At 37.3% G+C, this 25,964-nt stretch overlaps 1 protein-coding gene across 1 annotated transcript in view; it reads left to right on the top strand.

Annotated features, from left to right (window-relative positions):
- CACNA2D3 (calcium channel, voltage-dependent, alpha 2/delta subunit 3) overlaps positions 1 to 25,964 on the top strand; it is a 481,287-nt gene that overhangs the window by 131,205 nt on the left and 324,118 nt on the right. The window contains exon 4 of the mRNA XM_009334218.1: positions 12,291 to 12,350. Within this exon, the coding sequence (XP_009332493.1) occupies positions 12,291 to 12,350 (60 nt within the window). The remainder of the gene's footprint in view (positions 1 to 12,290; positions 12,351 to 25,964) is intronic.

Raw genomic sequence — 25,964 nt, 5'->3', positions numbered from 1 at the left:
ACATTGCGCAAGTAACAGGTCTGTCATAAACCCCTTTCACTGGTGTCAGTGGGGTTACATGAAGGTAACGTCTAAGGCTGGCCCTTCGTGTTTGCTTAAGGCAGTCTCCTGCTATCACCCACAAACCCTGACCTGGAGGAACTGTCACACATTCCTATAACTGGCTTTGTCCATGCTATTGCCAGCGCTGGGTATAGATTTATTGGTGTGTACAAAGTCAAGGTGTTCACAGAGGCTTCAGCCTGCAAAGCATAGGCAGCTTCATGGAATAAGGATTTAACAAAAGGGAAATCTGCCTCCATATGGAACCAGAGAGCTAGCTTAGACCTTTCCTTTCCCCTTTGCCTGTCTCATTTTTGTGATTCTGCTACGCTAGTGTGTGGGTTTTAGATTGGAAAAACAGAGAAGGTAAGGAGCATCAGCAGTTACAGGTCTTTAGGGCTTCATGGTTTGTTACGAAAAAATGTGTTTTGCATGTGTTTATCGGGATCAGAGTTGACTGGGAGTTAAAACTGCCTGTAGCAACATTAATGACCTTGGTGGTTTTGTCCTTGTTAGGACTTTGAAGGTTGGAGCACACTTGCTGGTTGTAGATGAACCGTATGGCTGAAGAGTCTGTGGCAGTGGGTGAGGGAGTCTTTCAGCCAATAGAGGAAGCCTTGCCAGCAGCATGGGGGGGTTGACTATTCTCCTATAATCCAAAATAAGTGGAAAACTATTATTCTAATTTACTCACTGCCTCTGCAAACATAAGGTATGAGTTTTTGTCGGCTTGGTTGCAGTCTTCGGTTGTCACTTTTTGAACCTGCAGCTGTTAGTTAGCTATGTGAAGACTGATACTGCTCCCCAAGTGCATTTTAGAAGTACTTTGACAGTCAAGAGGAGAAATTATTAGGAAAAATGGGAGTATTCTATAAAATTAGTTCCCTAGGTCATAGCAAAATCTAGAGCTGTGTCAAACTTAATGGAAATGAGGTGCTGTGTTCCATATTTTTCTTCATTTTCCAAATAAACCTACATACGATAATTAAATGCTGAACATTTCAGTTGATAAAAACTAATTAAGAGGTGAAAGTATAGCAATCTTTTAGTTACTAGGAGAATACAAGTTACAAGACTTTTCTTAATAAAAAACAAAAGACTCAATGGATTTGAACTCATTACCTTTACAAAGTAAAGCAGATGTTTTGACTATGCAATGTAGTCTTTCCTTTGGGTTTGGGAATTTGCAAATGTTCCTTTAATTACAAGGACAGTTTAATATTGTTCTTGAGATAGAGCAAAAAATAGTGACTATTATTACAAAAAGATTTATTTAAAAAAAAAAGTGAATAGATGGGATGGAGTCTGTACCTATATACAGACTTACAAACCTATATATAAGCATTATTTTGGAAAAGTGATGTCCATATATTATTCTGTAACTTCAGCATTAATTCATAGTGTACCAGAAAATCCTTCTAGGCACATGGAACCAATGTCTAGTTACTAAGTGTGGACATAAGATCCCAGGATTAATCATCTAGATAAATGTGTGACCAGAGAGTTTCAGTGTAGCCTTTTTTCTTTTTTCTTACCAGACCTGCCAGAACATACAAAATTATGAAAAGACTAAATTATCACTTAGTCTGAAAGTTGCTTTTGTAATTAATTCCAGCATCTTCAACAGCAATCAAGTCTTCAGGATGATAAAGTACGGTCCAGGAGACCAAAAAAGCTTTGAATTTTATCTTTGAACTTCAGCTGTTTCCAAGAAAGAAACTAGGAGAACGTTCATTGGTTTACTCTCTTAATGAAAAGAACATCAGTATTATTTTTAAGACTTTATAGCACTCCTATGCTTGGGAACCAACTCTTGAAATTGGCAGGGATGTGGCCTTGACACAAGGTTTTTTTGAAAATCTGTTCCAGCTGGATCAAGTTGGTATCATTTGGAAACTCTGCACATAGAGGCATATGGCCATTAGAAACCTATTGGAGCAAAACTGTCTGTAAGTGAAATCTTTGAAAATTCTTTGCACTGTGATTTTTCAGTACATGGTTGAACAAGTCTTTCCTGCAATTGCACCATTAGCCTCTTATGGCTTGAGCCAGCAGCAGGCAGGGGAAACAAAGTCTTTCTCTCCTGAGGCACTGTCAGTGCGTCCATGTGCCTTCTAGGCCCAGGAGAGAGATTAAGGAGACTTAAGGAGAGAGATTTCTTGTCTCATCTCTCTCTCTGTGTTCATGTTAGGGCACTGGAAAATGGAAGAGTCAGTGGCTAAGGGAGTCTGTTGATGGGTTTAGGAGAGGCTGAGGAAGGTACTGGCACAAGGAGAACAGAGAATGGAGAATAATGAGATGGTTTAAGGAGACAAGGGGAACAGGATTGGACTGTGCTGGGATTTAGAAATACAAATGGTACAAGATATCCTCGGTGGGGTCAATAAGATTGTACAGGGAATAGGGAAAACTGGAAATACAGGTTGGCAGAGTGAGAAATGAAGCGTTGGTAGGGGCCTGGAAAAGACTGGTCATGAACATGTTTGGCAGTGTGGATGCCAAGGCTGATATGAAGAAGGAGGAGGAATAATTGGTAGGTGCTAGAGAAGAGGTGGAGAGTAGTATGAAAAACCTTAGCATTGGATTTTGGGACAGGCAATATGAGCTTAATGAGCTCAGGATGTGAAGAGAGGGATAGGAAAGAAATAGGAGTAGGTCTAGGGCTGTGGTCAGATAGGAGAGGAACAGGAGTAAGCCATGGTTATGTTTGAAGGCAGAATTGGGTACACTGCAGCATTGAAGTGGGCCAAAGAATCTGTACCTGTATAACCTGAGGTGTAACGCTGGATTTCTAAGGTTCGGGTGAATGCTTGCAAAATCCATTACTCTGATATATGTAGAAATGGATACCAACTGCCATCACTCTGTTAGTAAGGACTGCAAAGGTCTTAGATGGTATTTTTCAGTGTTCCAACCAAGCAAAATTGTATGGACAAAACGATACTATAATACTAGGGATTGAAGTTAGAGGCAACCTCATTCTGGCATTTCCTAGCTTAGTTTGGTTTTGTATCCATAATAGTGTTTGAACTTTTTAGTGTAATGTGGTTTTCTTTCTTAGAAAATTATAGAAATATAACAATGCTAATACTAATTTGTTTAAATTCTCAGGACAGTCCTTCTGAGAGATGGAATATTTGCTACAGTATCTTCACTGTGTCCCCATTTTAAACTGGCTCCATGTATTGAAGAGACACCACCCCCTTACTTCATGAAGTACTTCTTTCTTCACATCTTTGCAATAATACTCTACTTGCCTCAATATATAGCTTAGGGAATTCCACTTGCAATAGGGAGTAGGGAAGGTTTTAGTAGAAAACTCAGAGTTTGATTTTTCCTTTTTTTTTTTTTTTTAAGTTTCCCTTTAATTTAATCTATTGGTAACTGAAATCCTGGCCCTGTGGGAAGTAAAAAAAAAAAAAAAGGTCTAATTGACTTCACTTGAGAGAGAGTAATACCTACTGTTTTCATGGCTTGGTTTGAAAGCGAAGACAAGGCTCAGTGTCTTGTGATTGAGTGCTGGGCTAGGCAACGGAAATAAGTCCCTGCAAAGTCTGGAACTGACCTTTGTTTTGAGTAATAAATCTTGAGGTTTTTTTTCTGTTGTTGTGTGATAGTAATCTGGTTGGAAACTGGAAGAAGGACAGTATATCATAGCTGATTTTGTTGAACTGGACCACAGATTGCAAGCTGAATTTGAATTAACTTGGGGGATTGAGCCTTAGTGCAGAGGTGAGGAAAAAGCTGAGGGAGGGAACAAAGCAAAGACAATTGGTTTCACTTGGTGCTTCTAAATGTAAACAGAACAGAAACACCTCGACTAGTCCCAGGACTGCTGTCAGGACAAAGTGTTGCCTCAAGACTCCTTTCCTCTATTGAGTGAGCATGGGAGTATCTCCATTTCTCTTTAGCTCATTTATGTTGCACATACGGCATGGGATTCATCTCCCTTAACTTCATATAAAGTTAAACATCTAATGAAGAAAACAGTGAAGGAAAAGCTCCAAAGTTCTTCCCGGTATCTTAGGAGCTATTTTAGAATGGGACAAGCAGCACCTTTGGAGTTTTCTGTCTACGTATGAAGGATATTTAGTTAACTTGTGTAGAGAGATGATTAACTTTGAAATAGCTGAGGTTAGGTGAGATAAATCCTGTCAATGGAGAATTTTGCATTAAATGAACTTGCATGAAAACAGTTATCCCAAATATTTCTTCAGCAATATCTGCAAACATCCAGCAATGGTGTTGAGAGCTGTTGGACCTGAGGGCAAACTATTTTTGCTCAGACATTGTGTAAGTCCTCACTATGTTCAAATGCAGAAAGACAGTCTGGCGTTATCCAAACAGGATAGTGATTGTGACAGTCAGGTAAAGAGTGTGACCTGTGGTAGCTTAAATGTGTGAAAAAGATTAATAAATCAGATGTTTTAATCTGGTGATTTCAGTACAGGGGACAGGAATAAGGATCATAATGATACTTACAGGTTAGTATTGAATAAATATATATAAATTTATGTGTACACAGGTGGATATTTAGATGCATATACAGGTCAGCTTCCCTTGATTTTGGAAAGTGTTTTACAAAGTAACATTGTAAATAGATTTTTAAATTTATGTGGAAGAGGGCAACATACCAGTTGCAAAGTATTCACTGAAAGCAAAACTTTACAAACTGTGTTGCCCTGTAGCAAGAGGAATTAAAAAGACACATAAAGGTATTTCCAGAGAATTACCCAACCTTGGATGAATACATGATTGGTGTGAAATGTTGAAGAACCTTCCTCTTGGCCCTGAGGTAGGAGAGGTAGCTGAAGGAGCTGCTTGCTGCTGTACCCCAGGCAGGCAAATCACATTTTAAATAGCCCTGAAACAGCTTTAAGTTGTGTCTGCAGTTGAACTGATTCCTCGATGGCTGGGACATATGGAATTAAAAGTATGGAATAAAACGTCATTTAGCACATCATTCCTTTCTGCTCTGTGATAGACATAATAACATGGTAGGAGCAGATTTGATAATCTGCATATTTTGTACCTGATATATTGGCTTTGCGCAGCCTCGAGCACAGCACAACTCAGTACAAGACAAATGTGTTACCTTCTTCATCTGCAGTCTTCCTTCCATGCCATGGCAATCTCCAGATGCCATAACTAAATATAGTGTTGGCCTAGTTAAGTTAGAAATGCATCTAATTACTCCAGGATTGTCTTAGCCACTGTTATGCAATGTGCGAGTTTCACGTACTTTAATCCATTTACAGTTTCATTTCTGTTTGTCCAGCTCTTTGCCAAGCTGAACTCTACGTTGCTTCAAAAAACCAGCTAGCACTCTAACAACGATCAATCTGAAAATCTGCCAGTCTTGAATGAATATAAGTGGATAATTGAAGTTACTTACAATAATTGCGAGGCTCTTAATTTATTTTTACCTTTTATTTATAATTTGTGCTTTGATGCAGCACTTACTGTGACTGAGCATTGTCTAGTGAGTTGTTGTAGTGGAATTTGATAGTAGTCATAGAGCAGTCAGTTTTTTGTATGGCATTAGTTGCAAGATTGATATCTGTCTCAGGCTAGAAGCACTAGGCACTCTAATATCAAGATAAGAGGAGCTAAATAATTTTCAGTGCATCTTAGCCACAGCAACAGCAATTTTAGTGATAGAATTTCCTAGAAAATACCTCGTAGCTGAGGAGAACAGAATGGGAAATAAAATATGTTGCTGGGCTTTCTGAAAAAACTCTGTGTGTGTCCCCCCCGGTCTCAAGGATAAAAACAGCCAAATTGCAAGTCTGTTGTCATTGGCCTGTCTAAAAACTCATGTGTTTCTGATGGTTGCAAGTATTCCTCCAAGGTCAGCATCAGTCTCTGATATCTACACTGCTTTGCCATTGGTTACGGCAAACATCTGCAGAGCTATTTGCAATAAAATAGTGAGACTGAGAGGCCTGTTTGCACATCGGTGCATTCATTGCCATGTTATATGATACTGTTTTCAAGCATAGAAAGTAATAGGGATACTGATGAACAACATCAAATATTCTCTGTTGGCTTCTTTCACTTCTCCACTAAATGAACTGTGAAAGAAGCAAACCCCAGAACTCAGGTAGAAGTAAGGAGGACTTGCGGCAGAATTACCACCCATGCCAGGATATTACCTAAGCTCACTTAATGCTAATAAATCTTGTTCTTTCTCAAAACAGCCCAACCTTTTCAGTTTTCAAAGCACCTGCAGCCTTACAGGTTTCTGGGAAAGGAAATCCCTTTTTCACTTCTGAAATGAACCCCAAAATGGGGAAGTCATAGGAAGGTACCTGGGTAATGTTTCTAAAGTTTGGTAATCTATTACTGAGTGCTCCCACATGCACAGCATAGGCTTCTCACGAGGAAGCCAGTGAAGAAAATTGCTCTGATGATTGAAACACAAGTTCTGGTTTCTCTCCCAGGAATATACTCAACTGCTGAACTATGTTTTAAATAGTTATCTGGCTGCACTTTAGGAAATATCTTTGGTGTGTTCTCAGCTCAATTATAAATTTTGATTGGAAATTAGATGTTCAAATCAATAGCAAGGTTATTAAAATTGCACCGAGTATTGCACTTGAAGAAGGGTAACTATTGGTAGTTGTAAGTATTTTCTGTATACAGAATACTGCTGGTTTTTGCTTGGTAATGTACCAGAAAACTTGCTACAAAATATGAAAGAAATAAGCTCTTAAAAACACGGATTAGTTTTCCTTTGTTTTGGTACCTGCTGTCTTTATTGACAAAGTTTGTTTACATTTGATTAAGATAGAAATCCCTGTTACAATTCCATACATAGGACTCTGGGAGACAGGCTTTTAAAGTTACATAAATTCCTGGTGTTTTTTTCCTACATATTGTTGTTATTCAAGACAAACTTTCACTGCAGTATATTCATAGGATTTTCTTGGGTTTAGACTTTTCACCATTTTTAAATAAGAATGGCTTTTAATTATTATTTCCAAAACACATCTCAAATCAACCTTGAAGACACATACAAAGTTTGTACAGGAGGTGAACCTCAAACAGATCTGATGCCACAGGAGAACGATGAGAAAGTGTGTTAGGGTTCAGGGCTATTTTTTGTTCTTGGTTGAATGCATTCAGATGCTAGGATATAAGAGCCTCCTACAGGTTTATCTGCACTTTTTTTTAATGACTATGATATCCCACTGCTCAGAGCAGGGTCAGAACTGGTGGCGTACTCTGGATGAAATTCTTATAGGCCTATAATGATAATTCTGCATTGCGCAGGACAATGCGGAGGTAACAGCTCAAACTGGCAAGATTCACATAATGTACTGAAAGAAATGTTAAGGCAGAATCTAGTGAGTTTGGGAAGAATATGTTAGTAGAAGGGCTGCTGACAAGCTCACGTTTTTTTAACCGACAGAACTGAAGATGTGGTTGGTTATTTTTGTAGCAGTGAGGCATGAACCTGGGACTGAGTAAAGAAGGAGCATCTACAATTGAGAGGGTAGATCTTTCATTTTCTGTTTAAGTACATTACAATATAGCTTTTTTTTTTGCTGTTTTGAAATTAAATTTTATCATATTGATCTTATGGAATATAAACTATTAATGTTATGGACCGAGATAATATTAGTACCTAGTTGGTACTAGTTACAATTAAGGTAGAGCAGTCTTCTATCCTTTTTTGAAATTTGTAGCAGTTTGGTTTGGAGAAGAGCAATTTCTAGCAGCGTTTCTGGTTTTATGTGTAGCAGTTGGTTTATCTTAGAAAAATAGAAAGGAAACAATGAAATATAAATGTGCTTCTTCAAGATTTGATAGCTGAAGAGAGAGAGGAACATAACTTCAGTCAGCATTTATGGATAAAGGTTAGTGACCATCTGCAGTTCAGGAGTTCAGAAACTGTTTCAAACTTTGTTATGCTTATGCATTTAATCTAAATTCAAAATGAGATTCTAATGAAGAAGAATCATTGAAAAGTAAACTGAAACCTTTACAAGGCACATGGAAAGAGAAAAGATGATCTCAGAAGCTAAAATGGGTACCCTATGCTCTGGATGTTTGCGTGATGTTTTTCCTTGAAATTGTTTTCTTCATTTATTTTCACCTTTCTGCCCGTTTTCCCGTTACTTTCTGTTGGATTCTATTTTTCCCTCATCCATTCTGTTTCATTCACCTTTCCTTTGCTATCTCCATAACAACCTAACTTGAATGAGAATTTATCTGGGAATATCAGTTCACTGAAATTAAAATACCATTTGTTGAGAAAATGATCCTATTCAGAGATAGCTCGATGATTTTTTTTTTTATTTTTTTTAATGTTATTGAGAGGAAAGAAACATTTCTTTTTCTTCTCTCAGCCTTCTCTATATTATCTCTGATACTAGTACTACTAAAAATACCAAACATTGACATGTGTTTTGGTGACCATTTTGGGTTTTTTTGGGTGTGATATTTGTTCCACCTCCCACTTCATGCCCTGTTTTTATCCATACTGCATTGTGATATGCTGGATAAGTCAGTTAATCTTTCTCATATTTGCGCGTATTGGGAAAGTTATAAGGATTAGTTTCTTAACCAGGGGAACCTCAATTGAACTGTGCCATAGAACATGAAAATTGTTCTTTAGCTGAAGATTATATGCTGCCCTTGACTTGTCTGTACATGCACATGCAAACACCTTTCTACATGTAGAGCTAAATACTCATAAAATGTAGACCCTTAAATGGTGTAACTCTAACAGCGCTCACTCAGTGTTCATAATTCATTCCTTGTAAATGCATATAGATAACTCACAGTTCCCTTCAGGATAACCACATCTTGGTAAGCATTTACTTGCTACAGCAATGATTTTAGAGCATGTTTACTGAAATGAAAATATATTGGCATTTGTATTAAGAATGTCTTTATGAACTATTAAGTTAAAATTGCTACTCATGTTAATGTGGAGAATCATTGCTAGATAACTGTTCAGTCATTAAAATAATTTAAAAGGGATTTTTGGCCTACATAAAAATGTTGCAGTATTACATGTGGCTTTTATATTTTTGCCTCCAGAGTGTTAAGGAATTTCTTCCATTGCGCTTCATGCCTTTGGGGACTTCTTTTAAAAAAAACAACAAACTCTCCCCCCCCTCCCCCAAAACCAAAAAACCAACAACAACAAAAAATGACCAAAAAAACTTCCGATCAAAAAACTTCCAACCAAAACCCAACAAAAAAAACCCCAAACATTTGTATACAATTTCTCCACTAATATGTCATTTTATGGATTTAGGCTTATTACTTGCTTACCTTTTCTGTAGCTCTTCCAGATTTCTCACAGTCTCCTTCATAATGGTGTTGAGATATTTAAAGCAAACTGTAGTTAGCGACAAGAAAATGCAGCATATGCTTGTGTTGTCTACGTTCAGTGTACCATTTTCTTATTAGATTTGTGAGGGTGAAGCACATAGTGTGCGTACGTATTTGTGTCTACACGTCTTCAAGGAAAAATAGGTGTTGGTAGATTGTTCGCTTTTTTGTTGTTCTGTTTCCTGTAGAGAATGTTGCTGAAATGTATGTAACTTTTTTTTAAAGAACAAATGTAACAACTGAAATCTTAATGAATAAATCAATAAAGTGTCCATCAGTACTTTTCATTTCTGAGCTGGCCCCCTTAACCAGATGTTTCTACTATTACCCATCTTATGCTTCTTTAGCTATTTCTTACATGGAGGGATAAATCGTAGTTTAAATTTATTTCACGGAGGCAAAAATGTAATTGAAACACATTGGGATCAATACAAACTATATAAGAAGCCATGAATTATTTTTCTAGCCCACTAGGTACTAATATCTAGGCACTGGTATCTCATGGAATACTATAATAATTTTTCTTCCAGTGAGTAAGTAAATATTTCAGCTCAGAAAGAAAAACATGTTTCTTTTCCCTGTATTCATTTCTGCATGAAGAATTTTTTTGACCCTTCTTTCACTTTTTTCCCCTCAGACTCGTCAGAGTCATGATCTTTTGTATTAGATGTGCACAGAGTAGTAATGCAACTATGGTTTCAATATAAATGAGTACACACCTGCAGAAATGCATTGAATTAGAGTAGTTTTTTACTTTATTTTACATAAAATGCCTTTTTCATTCTTAAAAAATGAGGGCTAGATTTGTAAAATACCTTAGCAGGTCACTAACGTGCTAGACTTCTGAGAATATTCAAATGTTTAAGAATCTATTTCAGTTGCTGTGAGGCTTCCCCCTCAGAATAGTTAGTTTGTGCTACTTCTCTTTTTAAATTCTAAATGCAAAAAAAATTGTGGGTCAAATTAATGTTGATAACCTTTCACATGGCAAGGTCTGTTTTAACTACATACAGTACAGGAGCAGTAGGAACAATTCCGTAGAACTTCACTGTTTTATTTGAAATATTTTTTCATGGCTTCCCCTCACATAGCCTGTTGCGATACACCATTAGTTGTTGGGTTCTTTTCCTGAAGTATGTGTCTGTGGGAAGGTGAGCGGTACGTTTTTCAGTTCAGTTCTGGTTTGACTTGCCTGGGGTTTGAACCATTTCAGTTCAAGTCCAGTTTAGGTCAAAAGGCTTTACTAAGACCAGCTGGGTTTACATGGGACAAGATTTTTAAAGGTGGAAGCAGTCAAATGACAGGGACGTACACGCAGCACAGGGCTCTGGGAAGGTGGACTTCATCTGCTATCTCTTGCTCTTCTGTATCAACCTAGGCATCAGTAGTGTTTCCAGTTTTTCATTAAATCTTTGAGATCTGTAATGCTGCACTAAGGAAAAAGGTATGAAAAACCTTCCCACTGGGATCTGCAGGGAAGATGCAGAAGCCCAGCAGAGGATTGAGGGTTTAGCGAGGCTCGTGCTCACCCGTGGTGAGCGATGAGACAGAGCTGCGGAAGGAAAGGCTGTGACATGCTGCTGCTTTGCAGACCTCGGTGAACACAAATGCTCCCTGTAACCAATGAGGCTCTGCCTTAAACCGTCAGGTTTTTGTTGAACCATTTACTCTGAATTGGCAACCAGGAATATTTTTCTTGGTTCAGTTTCCATCATAGTTCAAATTGTATAGCAATCGATACGAATTCTGGTTCCATTTTGATTTATAGCCAAAGACTTGATAGAAATGCATACGCTTCTGAAAAGGGAAGCAAAAGTGTACACGGCTGTCCGCTCTGTGTATTGTTAATGAAAGCCTGTAGCTCACTTGCTTCATGATACAAAATATTTGAAAATATACATGCGTACCAGTGTCTGATAGATCAAAGAAAGTAAAAGTAATATATTGAATATTCTGTGACATATCGTTCATTGATTAATTTTGGGTTGTACATATATGAATGTTCAGATAGATTAAATAAAAACTAGAAATAGTTACTTCCGTAGTTAAAATATTCAGAACTATAAAGAACCCTGAATAAAACTTTAGAAAGGCTATAATGTCTTTTCACAAGAGAATGGCTGCAGCAAACCCCTATATGAATTAAATTTTTCAAGCAGCTGTGTTTTAGTGCAACCCCTTTTTTCCTTCAGATGATAGTGGTAAGGAACAATAACTACTACAGGGAGTTCTGAATATTATTAAGAGGAAAAAATACTACTGAATTGCCGTCATTCAGTAAATATTACTTCTGTAATAGCAGAAAAATCTTCTTGTGATTATGCACCATGTTAAGGTAGTATGCACAACACTTCACATCTGCTAAGTAGACTTAATCTCCATTTTTCTAATCTCTTGCATTTGATGTGTTATTTAGGAATTCCTTTTTGTTTCAGTTGCTTGCAATCACGTACATTATTAGGAAATACCTCCTATTTTAATTTTAAGAAAGATTTTAAAAGGTATCCTACATGTAAAATAAGGTCCAGTGTGAAAGCAACTTTATTTTGTGTTCTTTCAAAAATCAGTATTGGAATGGGAGCTGCAGGGTGCTAAGCACTAGTGGAAAAAATGACCTTTTTTTTTCCCCCTTTATTTATTAGTAGTTGAGCTGTTTTGAGAGTTTTGTACCACCAATCATGGATGCTGAGTGTTTAAAAAACTTGTTGGTTTTTTGTTTTTTTTTTTTTTTTTAAATCTGGATCATTTATTTCTATTCTATGAAGTATCATAGCAGGTATCGTGTGGTGACAATGAATTACACAATTCTCAAACAATCCCTGTTGTTTTACTGGCAGAAACACTTGGATTTAAAGATGTTATCTATTATTTAAAAAATACACCTTTTCTTCTTTTTTCAGCGTCTTGTTGAAGCTGCAGAAGATGCTTACCTGAAACATGAGTTTGATGCTGACTTACAGGTAATTAATAATTATTTTTTTAAATATTTATCATCAGAGTATACTATAACAGTTTATACAATAGCTTATTGGAAGAACTGCTGTAGAAAGCCAAGCATGTGAGTAATAGAGGGATGCTGATTACAGAAAAGGGAATTAATGAAGGCTGGCTCAGTATTTGGCAGGTTACGCATTTAGTGTTTGTGTGTTGGGAGACCAAGCAGGTGGATTTTACTCTTTTAGAGATTTCATTTAAATTCCCTGCATGTCTGCTTAGGTCAAGATTTTTAAACACAGTAATTAGCAGCATGTTTCATCGTTGCAGCGTATTGGCAAGGAATTGTTCTATAGAGAGTTGAATTTGCAGATGGGGTGGGACCCACAGGGATGGGATTAGTATGACCTTGATTTGTGCAAATCGTTTGCGTTTGGATCTGAGTCTAGAGCAGACACCGTTTTTTCTCTTACCTAGAAGCCCTTAGAGCCATGCCATTACTGTCTCAAAATGTTGCCTTTAGGAATAACATGGGAGGGAGAAGCACTGTGGCAGCTCACAGTTAAAAATGTTTAAAAGAAAAACCTTTGCTTAAATAAGACACACAATTAAAAAAACAGGTTAATTCAGAAACAGAGTACTCTAAGCTAAAATGGCAAGTTTAATAGAAAGTGTTAATACTTAAATGAGTGAATACCTCCTTACCTTTAATGAATTCCTATATCCTTGGTTTCTTGAATGCCATGTAAGGTGGAGTTTTGTTTACTTTGTCTCTAGCTATCTAGTTTAATTTTAAAACCTTTGGTGAATATTTGCCATATGTCCATTTAAATTTTGAGCTTAAGCACTAAGGGAAACAGAGACTTTTTCCATAGACTTTTTCCCATTCATATATCTAAGAACCACACAGATCTGTAAGTTCTATTTTCAGATTTTACCATGGTTACTTCCAGTAATCACAAAACGTCTTATTTTAATGAAAATATGATGCAAATTACTGATTTCTGTGCAGAAAGGAAAAAAACAGAGTGAACTTCTCAGAGCTAAGGATAAAAAATTGAGTTTAGAAGGCTGTGATACTGAGATCTGTCAGCCCATGTTGGAGTAAGGGTAAAATGAGCACCTTGAAAGTGATAATTCATATTTTTGTTGCATTCAATAAATGCTGGCTTCTGTATTCAAATGCTTTAGAGTTCTATTACATTCCAGCCTTGCAGAGCTGTGCTGCATTTTATTTTTTTGAACTTCAAGCCTTGGAGAAATAGGAGCTGTTGTCTGAATAAATCAGAAACACACTTTACAGAAGATTTTTTTTAGAGGTCTACAGTAAGTGCTTCTTCACTGCAGGATAGTTCTCGCTTTGACGAAGTCCTTCATTTGCAGAGGCTTTGAAGATATTAACACTTTCAGGAAGCCAGTTAAAAGCCATTTGTGTCAGCAGCATTAACAGGACAATCAAATCTTTGTGTAGAGCTCTGTTGTTTATTACTGTCACGGTCCATTAAAGCTAATCAATTGTTAATCTTGGTTTCAGCGACCCCTTTGCAACCCTTGCTGGGTGATTGTTGTTCTTTATCAAAAATCTCATAATACCATCTGCTCAATATAAAATAATGGCCAGAATGATTTGATGGTGTACATTCAAGTGGAGGGGGACAGGCGGCTTATGTAATACACAGTGTATATAATGCTGCTATCAAAGAGGAATTTTTCTGGCATTTGTATTGCGTTGGCCGACCTGTGGAAGACAGGATTAAATGCTTTGAATTGGTGGTATGGGATACAGCACCAGTCTGCCTTTTTGTGCTCAGCTATTCTGGAAATTCAGAAAGCACATAAAGAAAGTGCTTTCGTGCTTTTTATTGGTCCAATGTCACCTTCTATGTCTTGAGGACAGTATAGATAATATTGAGTCAGTACATAAAAATGATATAAGGGAGAAATAAAATTCTATTAATATTTTTATTGACTGTGACAAAACACCAATTTAAAGAAAATAATAACTGGAAGAATTCATCTTTTAGACTGCTGGTATTCTCTTCAGCAATGCTGAAACTATATTGTTGGGTTAAGCTAGACTTGATCCCTTCTGGGCATTTTTCTTAGTAACACTATCAGTTTCGTCCTTAGTTATTCTATAGGTATTCTAATCAATATACTGTAATGCTGTATAATGGTCTAAGCACTCAACTATCTATCCCTGGACTGAATCTATTGGCACCACCAATAAAAGCCTTGTAGTTATAAACATAAATAAAATTCCCAGTGAATTGAAAGAAATAAATCAAAATGGGTGATGTGATGCTTAACTCAACAGCATTATATATTGCATGTTTGAGTAATGGCCAAACTAAGAATCAGTGAGAGCTGACTTTAAAGATTGCAGTTTGGGCTTTGGGAGATTCTTTTTTCTGTTAGGGATGTGAACCAGGAGCTGCAGCTTTAGCAAGTTAAAGGAAATGACCTTCTAAATGTTACTTATACTTGAACCTTTAAGCTAATCCAGGATTTTCTCACCTGGTGGGTATGGTTTCAAGTTATTCTGTGTTATTAAAGACTCTTTTCAAATTGTTGCAAAGTGAAATTAGTATCTTTAATCATGCCTAATAATGTATTTGGAGATATGAGATAAATTACCATTTGTATTGCTACAGCAAGTTGCCTTGTCACAATATTTCTATAGTCTTAAAGGATTGCTCATCTTGCTTTATACGGGACACTGTCTCTGTGCTTGCCTCTGTTTAAAATGAAGTAATTCCTCCTGATTTTGTGGCTTTAGCACCATGAAAAAAACAATATAGGGGCCAACTGCCAAGCACAGATGCAGCGAGAGTATTGGATGTTACAGGTTTTGAAGTGATTCTACAACCATCTCTTGGTTTTGTTGACCTAATTATTTGCCAGAGAAAAATTTCTGGGAAAAGATTAAAAAGAGGGTAACATCTTCTGTTGGGAGGAAATCTATTAAAAAGACATTTCAAATCATTTATTGTCATTGTTGTTAACTGAAATTTGGCCTCCTGATCATTTACTTCCTTTGTGCCTGGGTATGTGTTTCCTAAGATATAAACTGCCTTGTTATGATTCACAGAAGCACTGTGGTGGAGTTTGTGTTCAGACCTCTGGAAGAAGCTCTGAAGTGGAAAACTCTTCCCGGGAGCTGTCATATACCTAAGAATTTGTTGTATATGCAGCCGATACAACCACAGAGGTTTAGAGGCTTTCTCCTCCCACCACATCTTCTCAAACCACTAGAAACTGGACAGATTTTGTTGTGTGAAAATATGCCAATGTGACACCCAGCTAGTGGTCTTATGCAGTTACTAGCGAGGTGGTAAAGCACGCTTAAACTGCAGTCATGTGGTCTGTGTTGGCACCTGAGGCCTCTACAGTATCATACTATTTATGTGACTGTGTCTGAGCTCTTAGGATAGAAACGCAGAGAGTATTGTTACCATCTGAACAGAGTGAGGATAAGATCTATTATAGCGTTGTATTGTTTCTGGTTTTCAATAACCTCAGGAGGTAGGTGGATGCTCAGCAGTGGAACTGATGCTGGACTTATCAATGGAGCAGTAAAAGTAACTTGCACTTTGTTTCTTACAAACTTTAAAAAAAATTAATTTTAGGATCAATAAAGATTTATAATGCTTGGTTCCTACCCAGTCTTCATACCTCTGACCCCAATGATGGGAGGGAGTCATACGAAATTTCGTTGTGACTACTGGTTCATTTGCAGAACGGTTTCATTATGCACACACATTTGCAGGGTAGTTCTTTTATTTTCTGTGTGTTAATTAAGTTCATTAGTTCACTCGCCTTACATTCCAGCTGAGTTTTCTCTGTGTGTGTGTGATGTGATAATAAAAAAGCAAGATTATTTCTTTTTAATAGAATCAAGGCTAGTGCATAGTTGATGTCACCTGAATTACTAGATGTTTTCTTCTCAGATTGTTGCAGTTTCACTTTCTGTATAAGATAGGAGAGGTTCAAGTGCCAGTACTTTAAGATGGTTGACCTTATTTCAGTTTTATGTCACAAGACTAGAAGAAGATTAATCAAATAGTTTTTAGGAAAGGATTACTTTCTTTTAGAATACTCTTAAAGTTAATTTAGTGGGATAAAAAAGGAATAATGGTATAAGGCTGCTTTTCATTATTCATTTTTTTAGATCTATAACATATGGCTCAGTCTTAAGGAAGAGGTTTTCAAAACTATACCAGAGTTAGGTACCTGTCTGCCAGATTTTGCTGGCTCTTAACTCCTAATTGCATTTCATTTCCTTGAAAATCTCATCCTTACTCTTAGATTATATATGTTGGCTATAGAAAAAATGTTGTGAAATCAGCAGGCAGATAGTTAAGGATTTTCCAGTGGTTTACACAGGTGAACGCTGTACTTTTTTATACATATTTAATGATTTTTGAAAGTCTACAAGAGGTGAGACTTCAAAGGTTTAAGGAGAAAACACAAATAGCAAAAGAGAGCTGGGGAACAGAATTAGTCCAGTTCATAGTCTGTAGCTTCTGGGTCTAATCCTTCAACTGTTAATATTGCTAGATAGTTTTTTGTTGTCTTTCAAGGGGAGCTACCTGACTTTTAGTAATTTTGAAATTCAACTGCTGGATATAGACCTTAAATATAGACATAAAAACATAACTTAAATTGCTGCTACTTTTTCTTAAAATTCTGACCCAAATGTTTGTTTAATACAATGATACCATGCAAAAATTTATAATGATGGATTAAATGCTTAGGTATTTAATTAAAATTTAATCAAATAGATGGTAATTACATTGACATCAGTTACTGGAAAATACAAGGATAAAAGATAATTGAGAATAGCTATTCTACATAATCTTATTAAACTATTATAACACGTGCATTGTTTTCATGTTAGTATTTCAGAAAAGTCTGTTTGCATGTTTATTATCTTGCTAATTTTGAATGAGGCACATAGTAACTAGATTTACAGTCTGTTGGTATTAATATTTTTCTGCCTGTTAGAATAATGTCCACAATTAGAAGTGGACATTATTCTAACAGGTCTTAGAAGGGTCCTGAACATCCACAATCGAAAGGGAAGTCTGTTGGACTTGCAGCACTCGGAACCAGTGACTGAAATGACTTTTTGAAAAGTGCATTGAAAATAGCAGTGGAGCATCTGAAGTTTGATGTGCTTCATGGATTATTTATCCAAGCTGCTTACTTTCTAAATCAGAAATCAGTCTTTCTAAACTCCAAGCCTGGAAACCTAAGATGAGGTCTGACAGCCTAAATTCCTTTTTAGACTTTCTTTGAACTATTTTGCAGACCAGAGTGCTCTCAGCTATATTTGAATGAGATATGGACAGTGTACCCGTAGTAGTTTGTAAGAAGGCACGACGGAGAGATCCTTAACTAGCACCAATCTAAACTGTTAACTTTTCATGGCCCTGTGCAACTCTTGCAGAAGTAGCTAGAAACCCTGGAAACATTATAGTTCATTCAGTTGTAAAATCTGCCTCTGGAGTTCTTTCCTGAGGTGCCTCACACAGGACCTGCTCTCAAGGGGTTTGTCTTTGTGTTCCTCTAACACTTGCGATACTGCAACAGGTTCTTCTGTGTGGTTATGGGCATCCAACTGAAGGCATAACTTGGATACAGCTATGATGTAGAAACGCTGCTGGGACCTGCAGAAGTCTTGTTCTTACTGAGTTTTCTGAACAGTTCCAAGTTTTCAGTACTGATCAAAAGATAAGGGAGATCAGGGAAAGACAGTAAGCGTAGAATTCAGAATGTTGTTAAAAACCAACAGCAACAACAAAGCCCTAAACCCTTAAGATTTGCACTGCAGTTTGAGGTCTAAGAGGAAGGAAAAAGGGAATAGAAGCATGAGCATCTAGTGAGTTAGTGAACTACAAGGCACAACGGACACATTTAAATGATAAAAGCATCTGTTAGTCTCTATTTGGTTTTACTTTTTCCTTTGTTAATTTCTTTTTCTTTCAGAAAATACTTCTACACTTTTTTCTGAAAGAAAAAAAAAGCTTCAGCTTAGTTTAGTATTATTCGTATTTATTTCTGTGAGCTCAAATTAAGGACTTCTCAACTGCTCCAATACCACAACTGCAACAAATTGACTTCCAGATTTTTAGCTCTAAGGATAAGCCCTTTCAGTGAAGAGCACTTTAGCTTGTCTACGCTTTCCTATTTATTTGCTGAGGTTGGGAAGAGGAAAACTGAAATGACTATGGAACTATTGAGACATCAGTGAATTCAGATGTTACTGGTTAAGTATTCTCTAGAATTGATGCACATGTAAGGTAACCTTCAGAGGAAGACTTTCACATCGCTTTCACTCTGCATGCATGGCAGAGATTAAGTATCAGAAAGGGAGCGTACAGAGAAAGAGGGGCCGTGCACCTTTTGGGTTATTTTAATCACCAAGCTTTTATCTGTTTTCTGCCTCCGTAGTAAGTGAACAGAAAAAGAGAACAGGGTTTTGTAAAGCCAGAAATAAATAAAAAAAAAAAGTCTAGCCATATTTTAGTTCATCTTCTAATGATGAAGATGAACTTCTTAATTAGTTTTTTCACTTCGGAGTTTTGTAGAATTTTTTTGAGGATTGAGGGAAATTTTTGGCTTTTAAAGGCAATTATGATCAGTGGATAATTTTCATTACTTTTCCCCCTTCCACACATGTGTCTTTCTAAGAATATTTAAGTTCTCTTACTACAAATAAATCAAATGTAAATCACTAGAACAATTTTATTTTTATGTGTGTTCATAAATTCTGTTGGCAAGGAGTGAGCTTGATAGCTAAGCACAGAAATGCAGAGTTTAACTCACTGTCTCAGAAGCAGAGGCGCAGGAGATGATTTTTCAACAAATCTGTAATTTCTCTGCTGTAAATAATTGTTTAGCATTTTGGTGCCATTCTGCCCTATATAAAGAAGCCATCAAAAAAGAACAGTCATTCTCTCCCTGTTTAGTTCAATAGCTGTTCTGCCTACACAGGGCTCAACAGCAAAGGAACCAGCAGCTATGGTCTGAATTTGCTATTGCAAATAATGTGCTCTGCTTCTGAGAAAGTTTGGCACGGAGTTCCAGAGATTCATTCTTCTGACTGCAGTTATAGGACTCATCCTTTTGGTACCCTTAACAGGTTAAACTCATTAAAGAGCTACCAGAAATAGTTTTCAGACAGTTCTGGATTTATTCCTGCCTACCTCTCTCGTGATAGCAATCGCTGTCTGAAGTGTGTGAAGTGTGCACTGAAGAACACACTATAAATTCATTTCTACCCATTGAATGTGGACACAGTGCTTTTTGCCTGTTGATATCTGCTGTAAATACGTACAGAAATCTGAAACCTAGAATTGTCGAAGAACTGTATGACTGAGCAGATAACTTTGTCTTCCTGAGATTTTTCTTTTTATATTTATTTGTCCCTTTATTATGTTTGCTTGCTACCAGAAATGAGAAGGAAATAGCTTTCTCATCCCATGAGTGTTTTCAAAATTTCAAGTTCTCTGATTAAACGTTGAGATAGCCCAAAGCTTTTCCTGAGGAAGAGAAACCTCTGCTTTGGAACAACTCATAGTCAAATAGGTGGGGCTCTCAGTTAGGATATGAGAAGCCTGTTCAACTTGCTTCTCTAGTGAATATTAAATTATTTATATGATGTGAAACAACTGCAGCAGAAGAGTTTGTGAGACACTCGGCTCAGAAAAGCCTGATGGATGGGGCAGTCGCTTTGGATCTCGGAGGCCCTAATCTGAGTTTCTGTTCTGCTTGATTCAGAGGAAGGATTTGAACTGCAGTGTAAGGCTTTTCCTCCCTGGCACAATTCTGCAAAAAAGAAATGTATTTTCCTAAACTAAGAAGAGTCACAGGTCAGGTCTAACAGCAATAACAAGATGGACCAGAAAGTATTTTCATACATATAAGACATATATACAGTTTTTGCTTTCCTGTGCTCAAATTATTAAGTATTTCCAGGTTGCTTTTTTATGCTCTTTGTAAGCATCTTATAAGAATTAGAGACGTGTTTAAAAGAAATAAAAGCTGAGATTCCTGCATATTCACATAAATTCACAGGTTAAGGTTATAAGTAAAACAGAAGTTCTCATTAAAATAGTGATAAAACTCAGTGTTTGCAAAATGGAATTCTTTATTGTTTTTGCAAGGCAATTCTTTAACTTATTCCAGTAGAACAGATAGAGGAATAAGCTAGTATTGTTCAGATAAAGGGATAATGATGTACCAGAAGGAGCCAGTCAAATGGAAACGGGTATGGTCACTTTCAAGCAGGAAAGGAAAAAAAAAAAAAAAAAGACATTATGAAATGAACTTCTAGCAGAAAATCAATAACAATACTTAATGCTGCAGCCTTAAAATTAGATTGAAATTTGTTATATCAAGCTGGGAGTTAGTGTAAGCTTGCAAGAACTTCACTTTGAGGCTTCAAAAAAATTTCCTCTTTCAAAATGCCTAGCATTCCTTCCAAAAACGCCCAAACCAGAATAGCTTCTGCCAATGTGATTGCCTTTCCACGCAGTCAAAATAGCATGTGATCCATGCATGCCACAATTTAGAATTGAGAAGTCGGCGACTCTCCCTGCGTTTCAAAGCAGACTGTCCTTTGGGAAGATGAGCACCTCCTGGGCACCAGGTCCACTGGTCTGGGCAGGGGTGTAAGAGTAGGCAGAACAAGTTAAACAAAGCAAGGGGAAGCTGAGGTTTGTGAAAGGAAGACTGTGGAGGATGCAGAAGAAAGCAGAAACAGTGCAGTAAAAGGTTAGGTGTCAGAAGACTAAAGCGCAGGAAAGAAGGCTGGAGAAGGAGAAATAACAATAATGTGTAAAGGCAAAGCTGTTAAGGGTTAATATCTTTGTGTTTCAAGAGTACTGACAGTAATCTTTTTGCAAGTCTCTCTAAAACCATTACCTTTGCTTATAGTGAGGCTAAAATGGAGAAACCATTTTCAGCTACTTTTAAAAAAAAAAAGAAAAAGGCAAATTCCTCTTTCCTCCATCCTCTTCTGTGTCAGGTTAGGCAATTATATAAACAGTAAGAAGCTGCCTGACAAAGTTCATTATAAAACAAAAGAAACCTTCAGAGAATAAGAGTAGGTAACGTTCAAACACCATTTAAAAATGGGTTTCAGAGAAGTTTGGCAAAACAAGTACGTGCAGGGAGTGAGGGAGGAATGCTGCATAGGAGATGAGGAAAAATATCACAATGTTATCCAAAAACATACGCTCCTTGCGATTGCCATAAACCTCAGAGAAACTCATCTTATCATTGTCAGAGCAGACAGAGATGATGTGTTTAAAAATGTGTCTCTTGTAGACGTTTATGGGACTATCAATTTCCAATTCTAACTAACCGAGAAAGCAGCTAAAGAGCCAGAGAAAAGGAGAAATGACCATGCAAGAATAAGTTAGAGTAGCCAACGCTTAATGTTTGGTGTATTGGTGATAGCAAACAGGAACTTGGGATTAAAAATCACTTCATGGTGGGCAGGTGACTTGCTTGTTGAGACTTGTGGCCTATAAATTAGTCATCACCCCCCTCAGAAAAAAGAGAGCTTGTCACCTTCTGAAAACGCTTTCTAATTAGCTTTCAACTTTCTGCTGCAGAGAAGGTCAGCTACTCAGTGGCTTGAACTCTGAGCCCGATGCCTTTTACCTGGCTAGCAGCAGCCCTACCCTCAGCACTGAGCGGCTTCACACTGGGCGTCAGATTTACTTGTACGCTCCTGTAGTCCTGTCAGGATCTCGGTGAATGTTTTAACAAAACAACTCTCCTTGGTTTAAGCGATGCCGATGGAAAGTGACAGTTCTGAGGATTTTGATCCCATCAAGATTCATTTTGAAAAATGCTGCTCTGGCTTAGCTTTCCTTTATCCGTGGATATTCAGTACTTGTCAGACAGCGCAAGGAGAAGGTGATGTACAGAGATTGCTGTTTTCTGATTTGTTAAGACTTCTACACCAAAGATACACAGCACAGTCTATCATCAAAACTGTGTGTTTGAGACGTGCATTTTGCCAGAAACACGTGCTTTCTGAACTGTCTGGAAAGTCTATTTTAAAGAATCTATCTGAAACATCTATTTAATTCTGTATGTACTTGTACGTATTTTCTATCTACATTTAGTTTCTGATATGTTGAAAGGACGAGATACTAAAGTGCTTCATGGAGCAGGCAGTGCTGGAGTTAATGTTTTTATTTCTAAGGCTCATTGGTAAGTGATACTGAGCTCTCCTCCAGGAAAAAAAGATCCTTAATTCACTCTTGCAAAATTCAATGCCCTATTGTTCTCACTTTTCTGAAGTCACTGTTTATAACGTTGCTCTCCTTTCCCCTCTGAGGGATAATATAATTTATTGGAGCAGTTCATTCATAGTCTATGTGATATCTATCTTTTGGGACAGAGATACCTTTTGCATGATGTACACACTGTTAGCTTCAAACTCTTCCTGTTTGCTTTATGTGAAAGGGTTTGTAATCAGGAATATTTATGCATCCTGGTACCCAATTGTGCTGTGCTTGCTGTTTTCTGCTCTTCGTAGAAAATTAAACTTTTTTTTCTTTTTGGCTCACACCTACCTGAAAAGCAAAAGATTTTAGAATATTACCCTATGGATTTATGATTACTAGGCAGATAGCCAGTAATAAGCAGTGATATCTGATACTACAGCCCAGACATTCTCTGCTTTTTTCCACCTTTTTCCTATTATCTTTAGGTTTAATAAGCTATAAATGGGAGAAATAAATGGCAGACCATCTTTTCTCTTTTTGTGCTTTTTTTTTGGAGGTGCTTGGTGATGAGATTAAGTTAAAGGTCATATAGTCTTCCAACCTGGTATTTAGGAATAGGCAAATTTTTGAAAAGGGTGGAAGTAATCTAGGTTTATTCATTTTTGTGGGAGAGCTGCTTTTTTGCTACACAACAGTCATTTTAAATGGAAATAACAGTGTTATAGATAAAGATTTAATGAATATATATGAGAAAGGCAAGATAGTCACTAAGCAGTTCATAGCTTTAGATGAGGTCACAGTTCTGACTTGTGCAGTATGAAAGTGAGTAAATCGTAGAGGATCATAGTGGAAATATTTCCAGGGGATTGTACATACTGCTTATTGTAGGAAAAAAGTTACTTTCTTGCCTTTGGCTTATAAGAAAGATATTGAGTGAAAACCAGCTACGTTCGTACCTTAACATTTCAACTGCGTGTATTGTTTCTTTGTTTCTGAATCTCACATAATTGCTGACTACAAAATTAAAATACCAAGCTCATTATTTCAATCCTAAGACACATCTTGCTTTAGACTTATGCTTTGTCTCTAATTGTAGTGTCTGTGTGTTGAGCTTCATTAACTTGAAACAGAAGGAGCCCCCGCTTTTGTGTTGAAGTTAATTAAAGCTGGTAATGATTATTGTCTGAAAATTTTCTGGGTTCAAGTAGGTTATTTTGCCTCTGCCTCTATTTTCACGCATCATTTCATCAATCATGTGGTTGGTCGATTCATAATATACAGGATTTGCTGAATTCAGTGAGCTATGGAGGTTTCTTTTTTAATCGTAGAAATACCCTTGCATATTTGTTTAACGGTTAGTTGAAAGCTTCTACTTGTAGTCACTGGTGACTTTTAAACTTAGAATTTTTGAAAATTATTTGGGGAGAAAAAAGGCAATTGTTTTTCCATGAATAATAGGTAATAGCGCAAATCACAATAGATCAACGGCGAGGGCCACAGTTAATGGCTTTCAGGTCTTTTTAATATAAAAATTGAAAATTTCAAAATATAACAATTCTATGGTGAAGTGTAAAAACTTCAGACTTGCAAGTACAGTCTCATAAGCTGTATTCTACATACTAGTACAGTTTTGACCATGACTGATAGTATGAAATAACTATGCATATTTATATGCATGTATAGTTTAGTATTTATGTTTTAATAATTTTGTTCAAAGCTCTGCATTTCAACCTATGTATATTGCCTGACGTGCAGATCTTTATCATTGGTTTTGTGGGTCATGCTGTGGGAGATGTCCTGCTTCAAAACCAAAATAACCAGAAAACCTCCTCTGGTGAAAGACCATGACTAAGGTCAGGCCCAGGGGTATTGCAACAAAGTGCAATGGATAAATAGATAAACAGGTGAAATAGAAAATAGAGAATGTACTTGCCTGTGGGAGAAGCTTGGAAAAAGTGATGGTATTTTTGTTGAAAAATCATAGATGCCAAGTTTAAATAAGTGTTTTGTTTGTGGTTCATTAAAAAAAAAGCAACACTATAATAACAGTAATTTGATTTAATGTTACATTTTATGTGTTTCATATTTCAGGTTTAAACTAACAGCTATATAGCTAAAGCTTTCAGACTGTTCAATTTAGATGTAAAAAAAGGACTTGAAATCTTATTCTGTGTCCAGTTAGCTTTTTGAAATGAGGAGCATGTGTTCAGAGAAGTATTACTGTGGATCCAAAATGTGCCTGTCAAAGATATTAGTGAAAGGTTTAATGGATATTCTGTGCCTGTGTGAAGCTCCTGCTGACAAAGTCAGCTCAGGAGCTTTCAGCGTCATATGCAAAACTGAATTTTGCAGCAAAGAAGGGTTGAGCTGGGAGAGGTGTGATATGTTGGAAGGGACAGTGGAGGTTTTGCATATAGGGCTGGCAAAGGCCAGCTGGTTGGCAGCAAGGTGAGGAGATCTGGTACAATTTGTAGGGCTTGTGGGAGCTTATGCTGGGTTTGTGATTTTTTTTTTAATGGGGGTATGGAACTGTGATGAGGTAAAATGGTCTGGATAAAGGAGGTCACCTGAGGTTGCGAAAGTCTGTGGGAGGTCTTGGAGGCTCGAGGGCTTTCTGAGACTTTCTCCCCAGCCCACCGGTAGACCTTGCCGCCCTAGTGCAGTTCTGAACTGTTCTGCATGGTCTCCTTTCCTTTCTGTCACACGTCCATTTTCACCAGGGTGCCCATCTCAGTTCCCTTCTCTCCTGCTTCTCCTCTGCAGCAGCAGAGGGTTGTGGAGGCAGGTTGGGGATCTGCTCTGTGGAAGCGTGTGCTACCCTAACTCATCTTCACTCTCTTGCCACTGGCAACATAGACAGTCTGCTGCCCTGGACATTTTTGCCTGTATTCGGCACAGTGCCTGGCTGTTGGTTGATCATATCTTACATAAGGATCTTTCATAGCAAGCTGTGTACTATTTTTCGTAAGACCATGTACCACTTCAGATCCCTGTAAATCTTTCCCCGACACAAGCGTCGCATCTTCTAGTGCATTCATGCAGTAGCTGGGGATCCAGCTGTTTCCTGCAAACACTTAGGAAATTAATAGTCCCATGAAGTATCACTGTCTTAGTGTCACTGATTAGTGATGGCAGTAGGGATGTTCAAAGTTAAGTGCACATCTCTCAGTGAAGGGGTAAATCCTATGTTGACTTTTGAAAATTGTCCCCATTTTTACTGAAATTCCCACACAGGTAAATGGCTATTGAAGTAGCTCTCTAAAGGTCAAGTGATTATTGTTCTCCTAGAAAGACCCAAATTTCCAGGCTTTAACTACCCGTAAAATGTCAATGATATGAAAAGGCATAGTAAGGACGTGAAATATAAGATGGTGGTGTTATGAAAAAATA

This window comes from Pygoscelis adeliae, unplaced genomic scaffold, assembly GCF_000699105.1.
Source record: "Pygoscelis adeliae isolate BGI_AS28 unplaced genomic scaffold, ASM69910v1 Scaffold411, whole genome shotgun sequence".
NCBI classification, from domain to species: domain Eukaryota; kingdom Metazoa; phylum Chordata; class Aves; order Sphenisciformes; family Spheniscidae; genus Pygoscelis; species Pygoscelis adeliae.
Note: the sequence above shows the minus strand (reverse complement) of the source record. Positions and strands in the feature narration are given on the sequence as shown.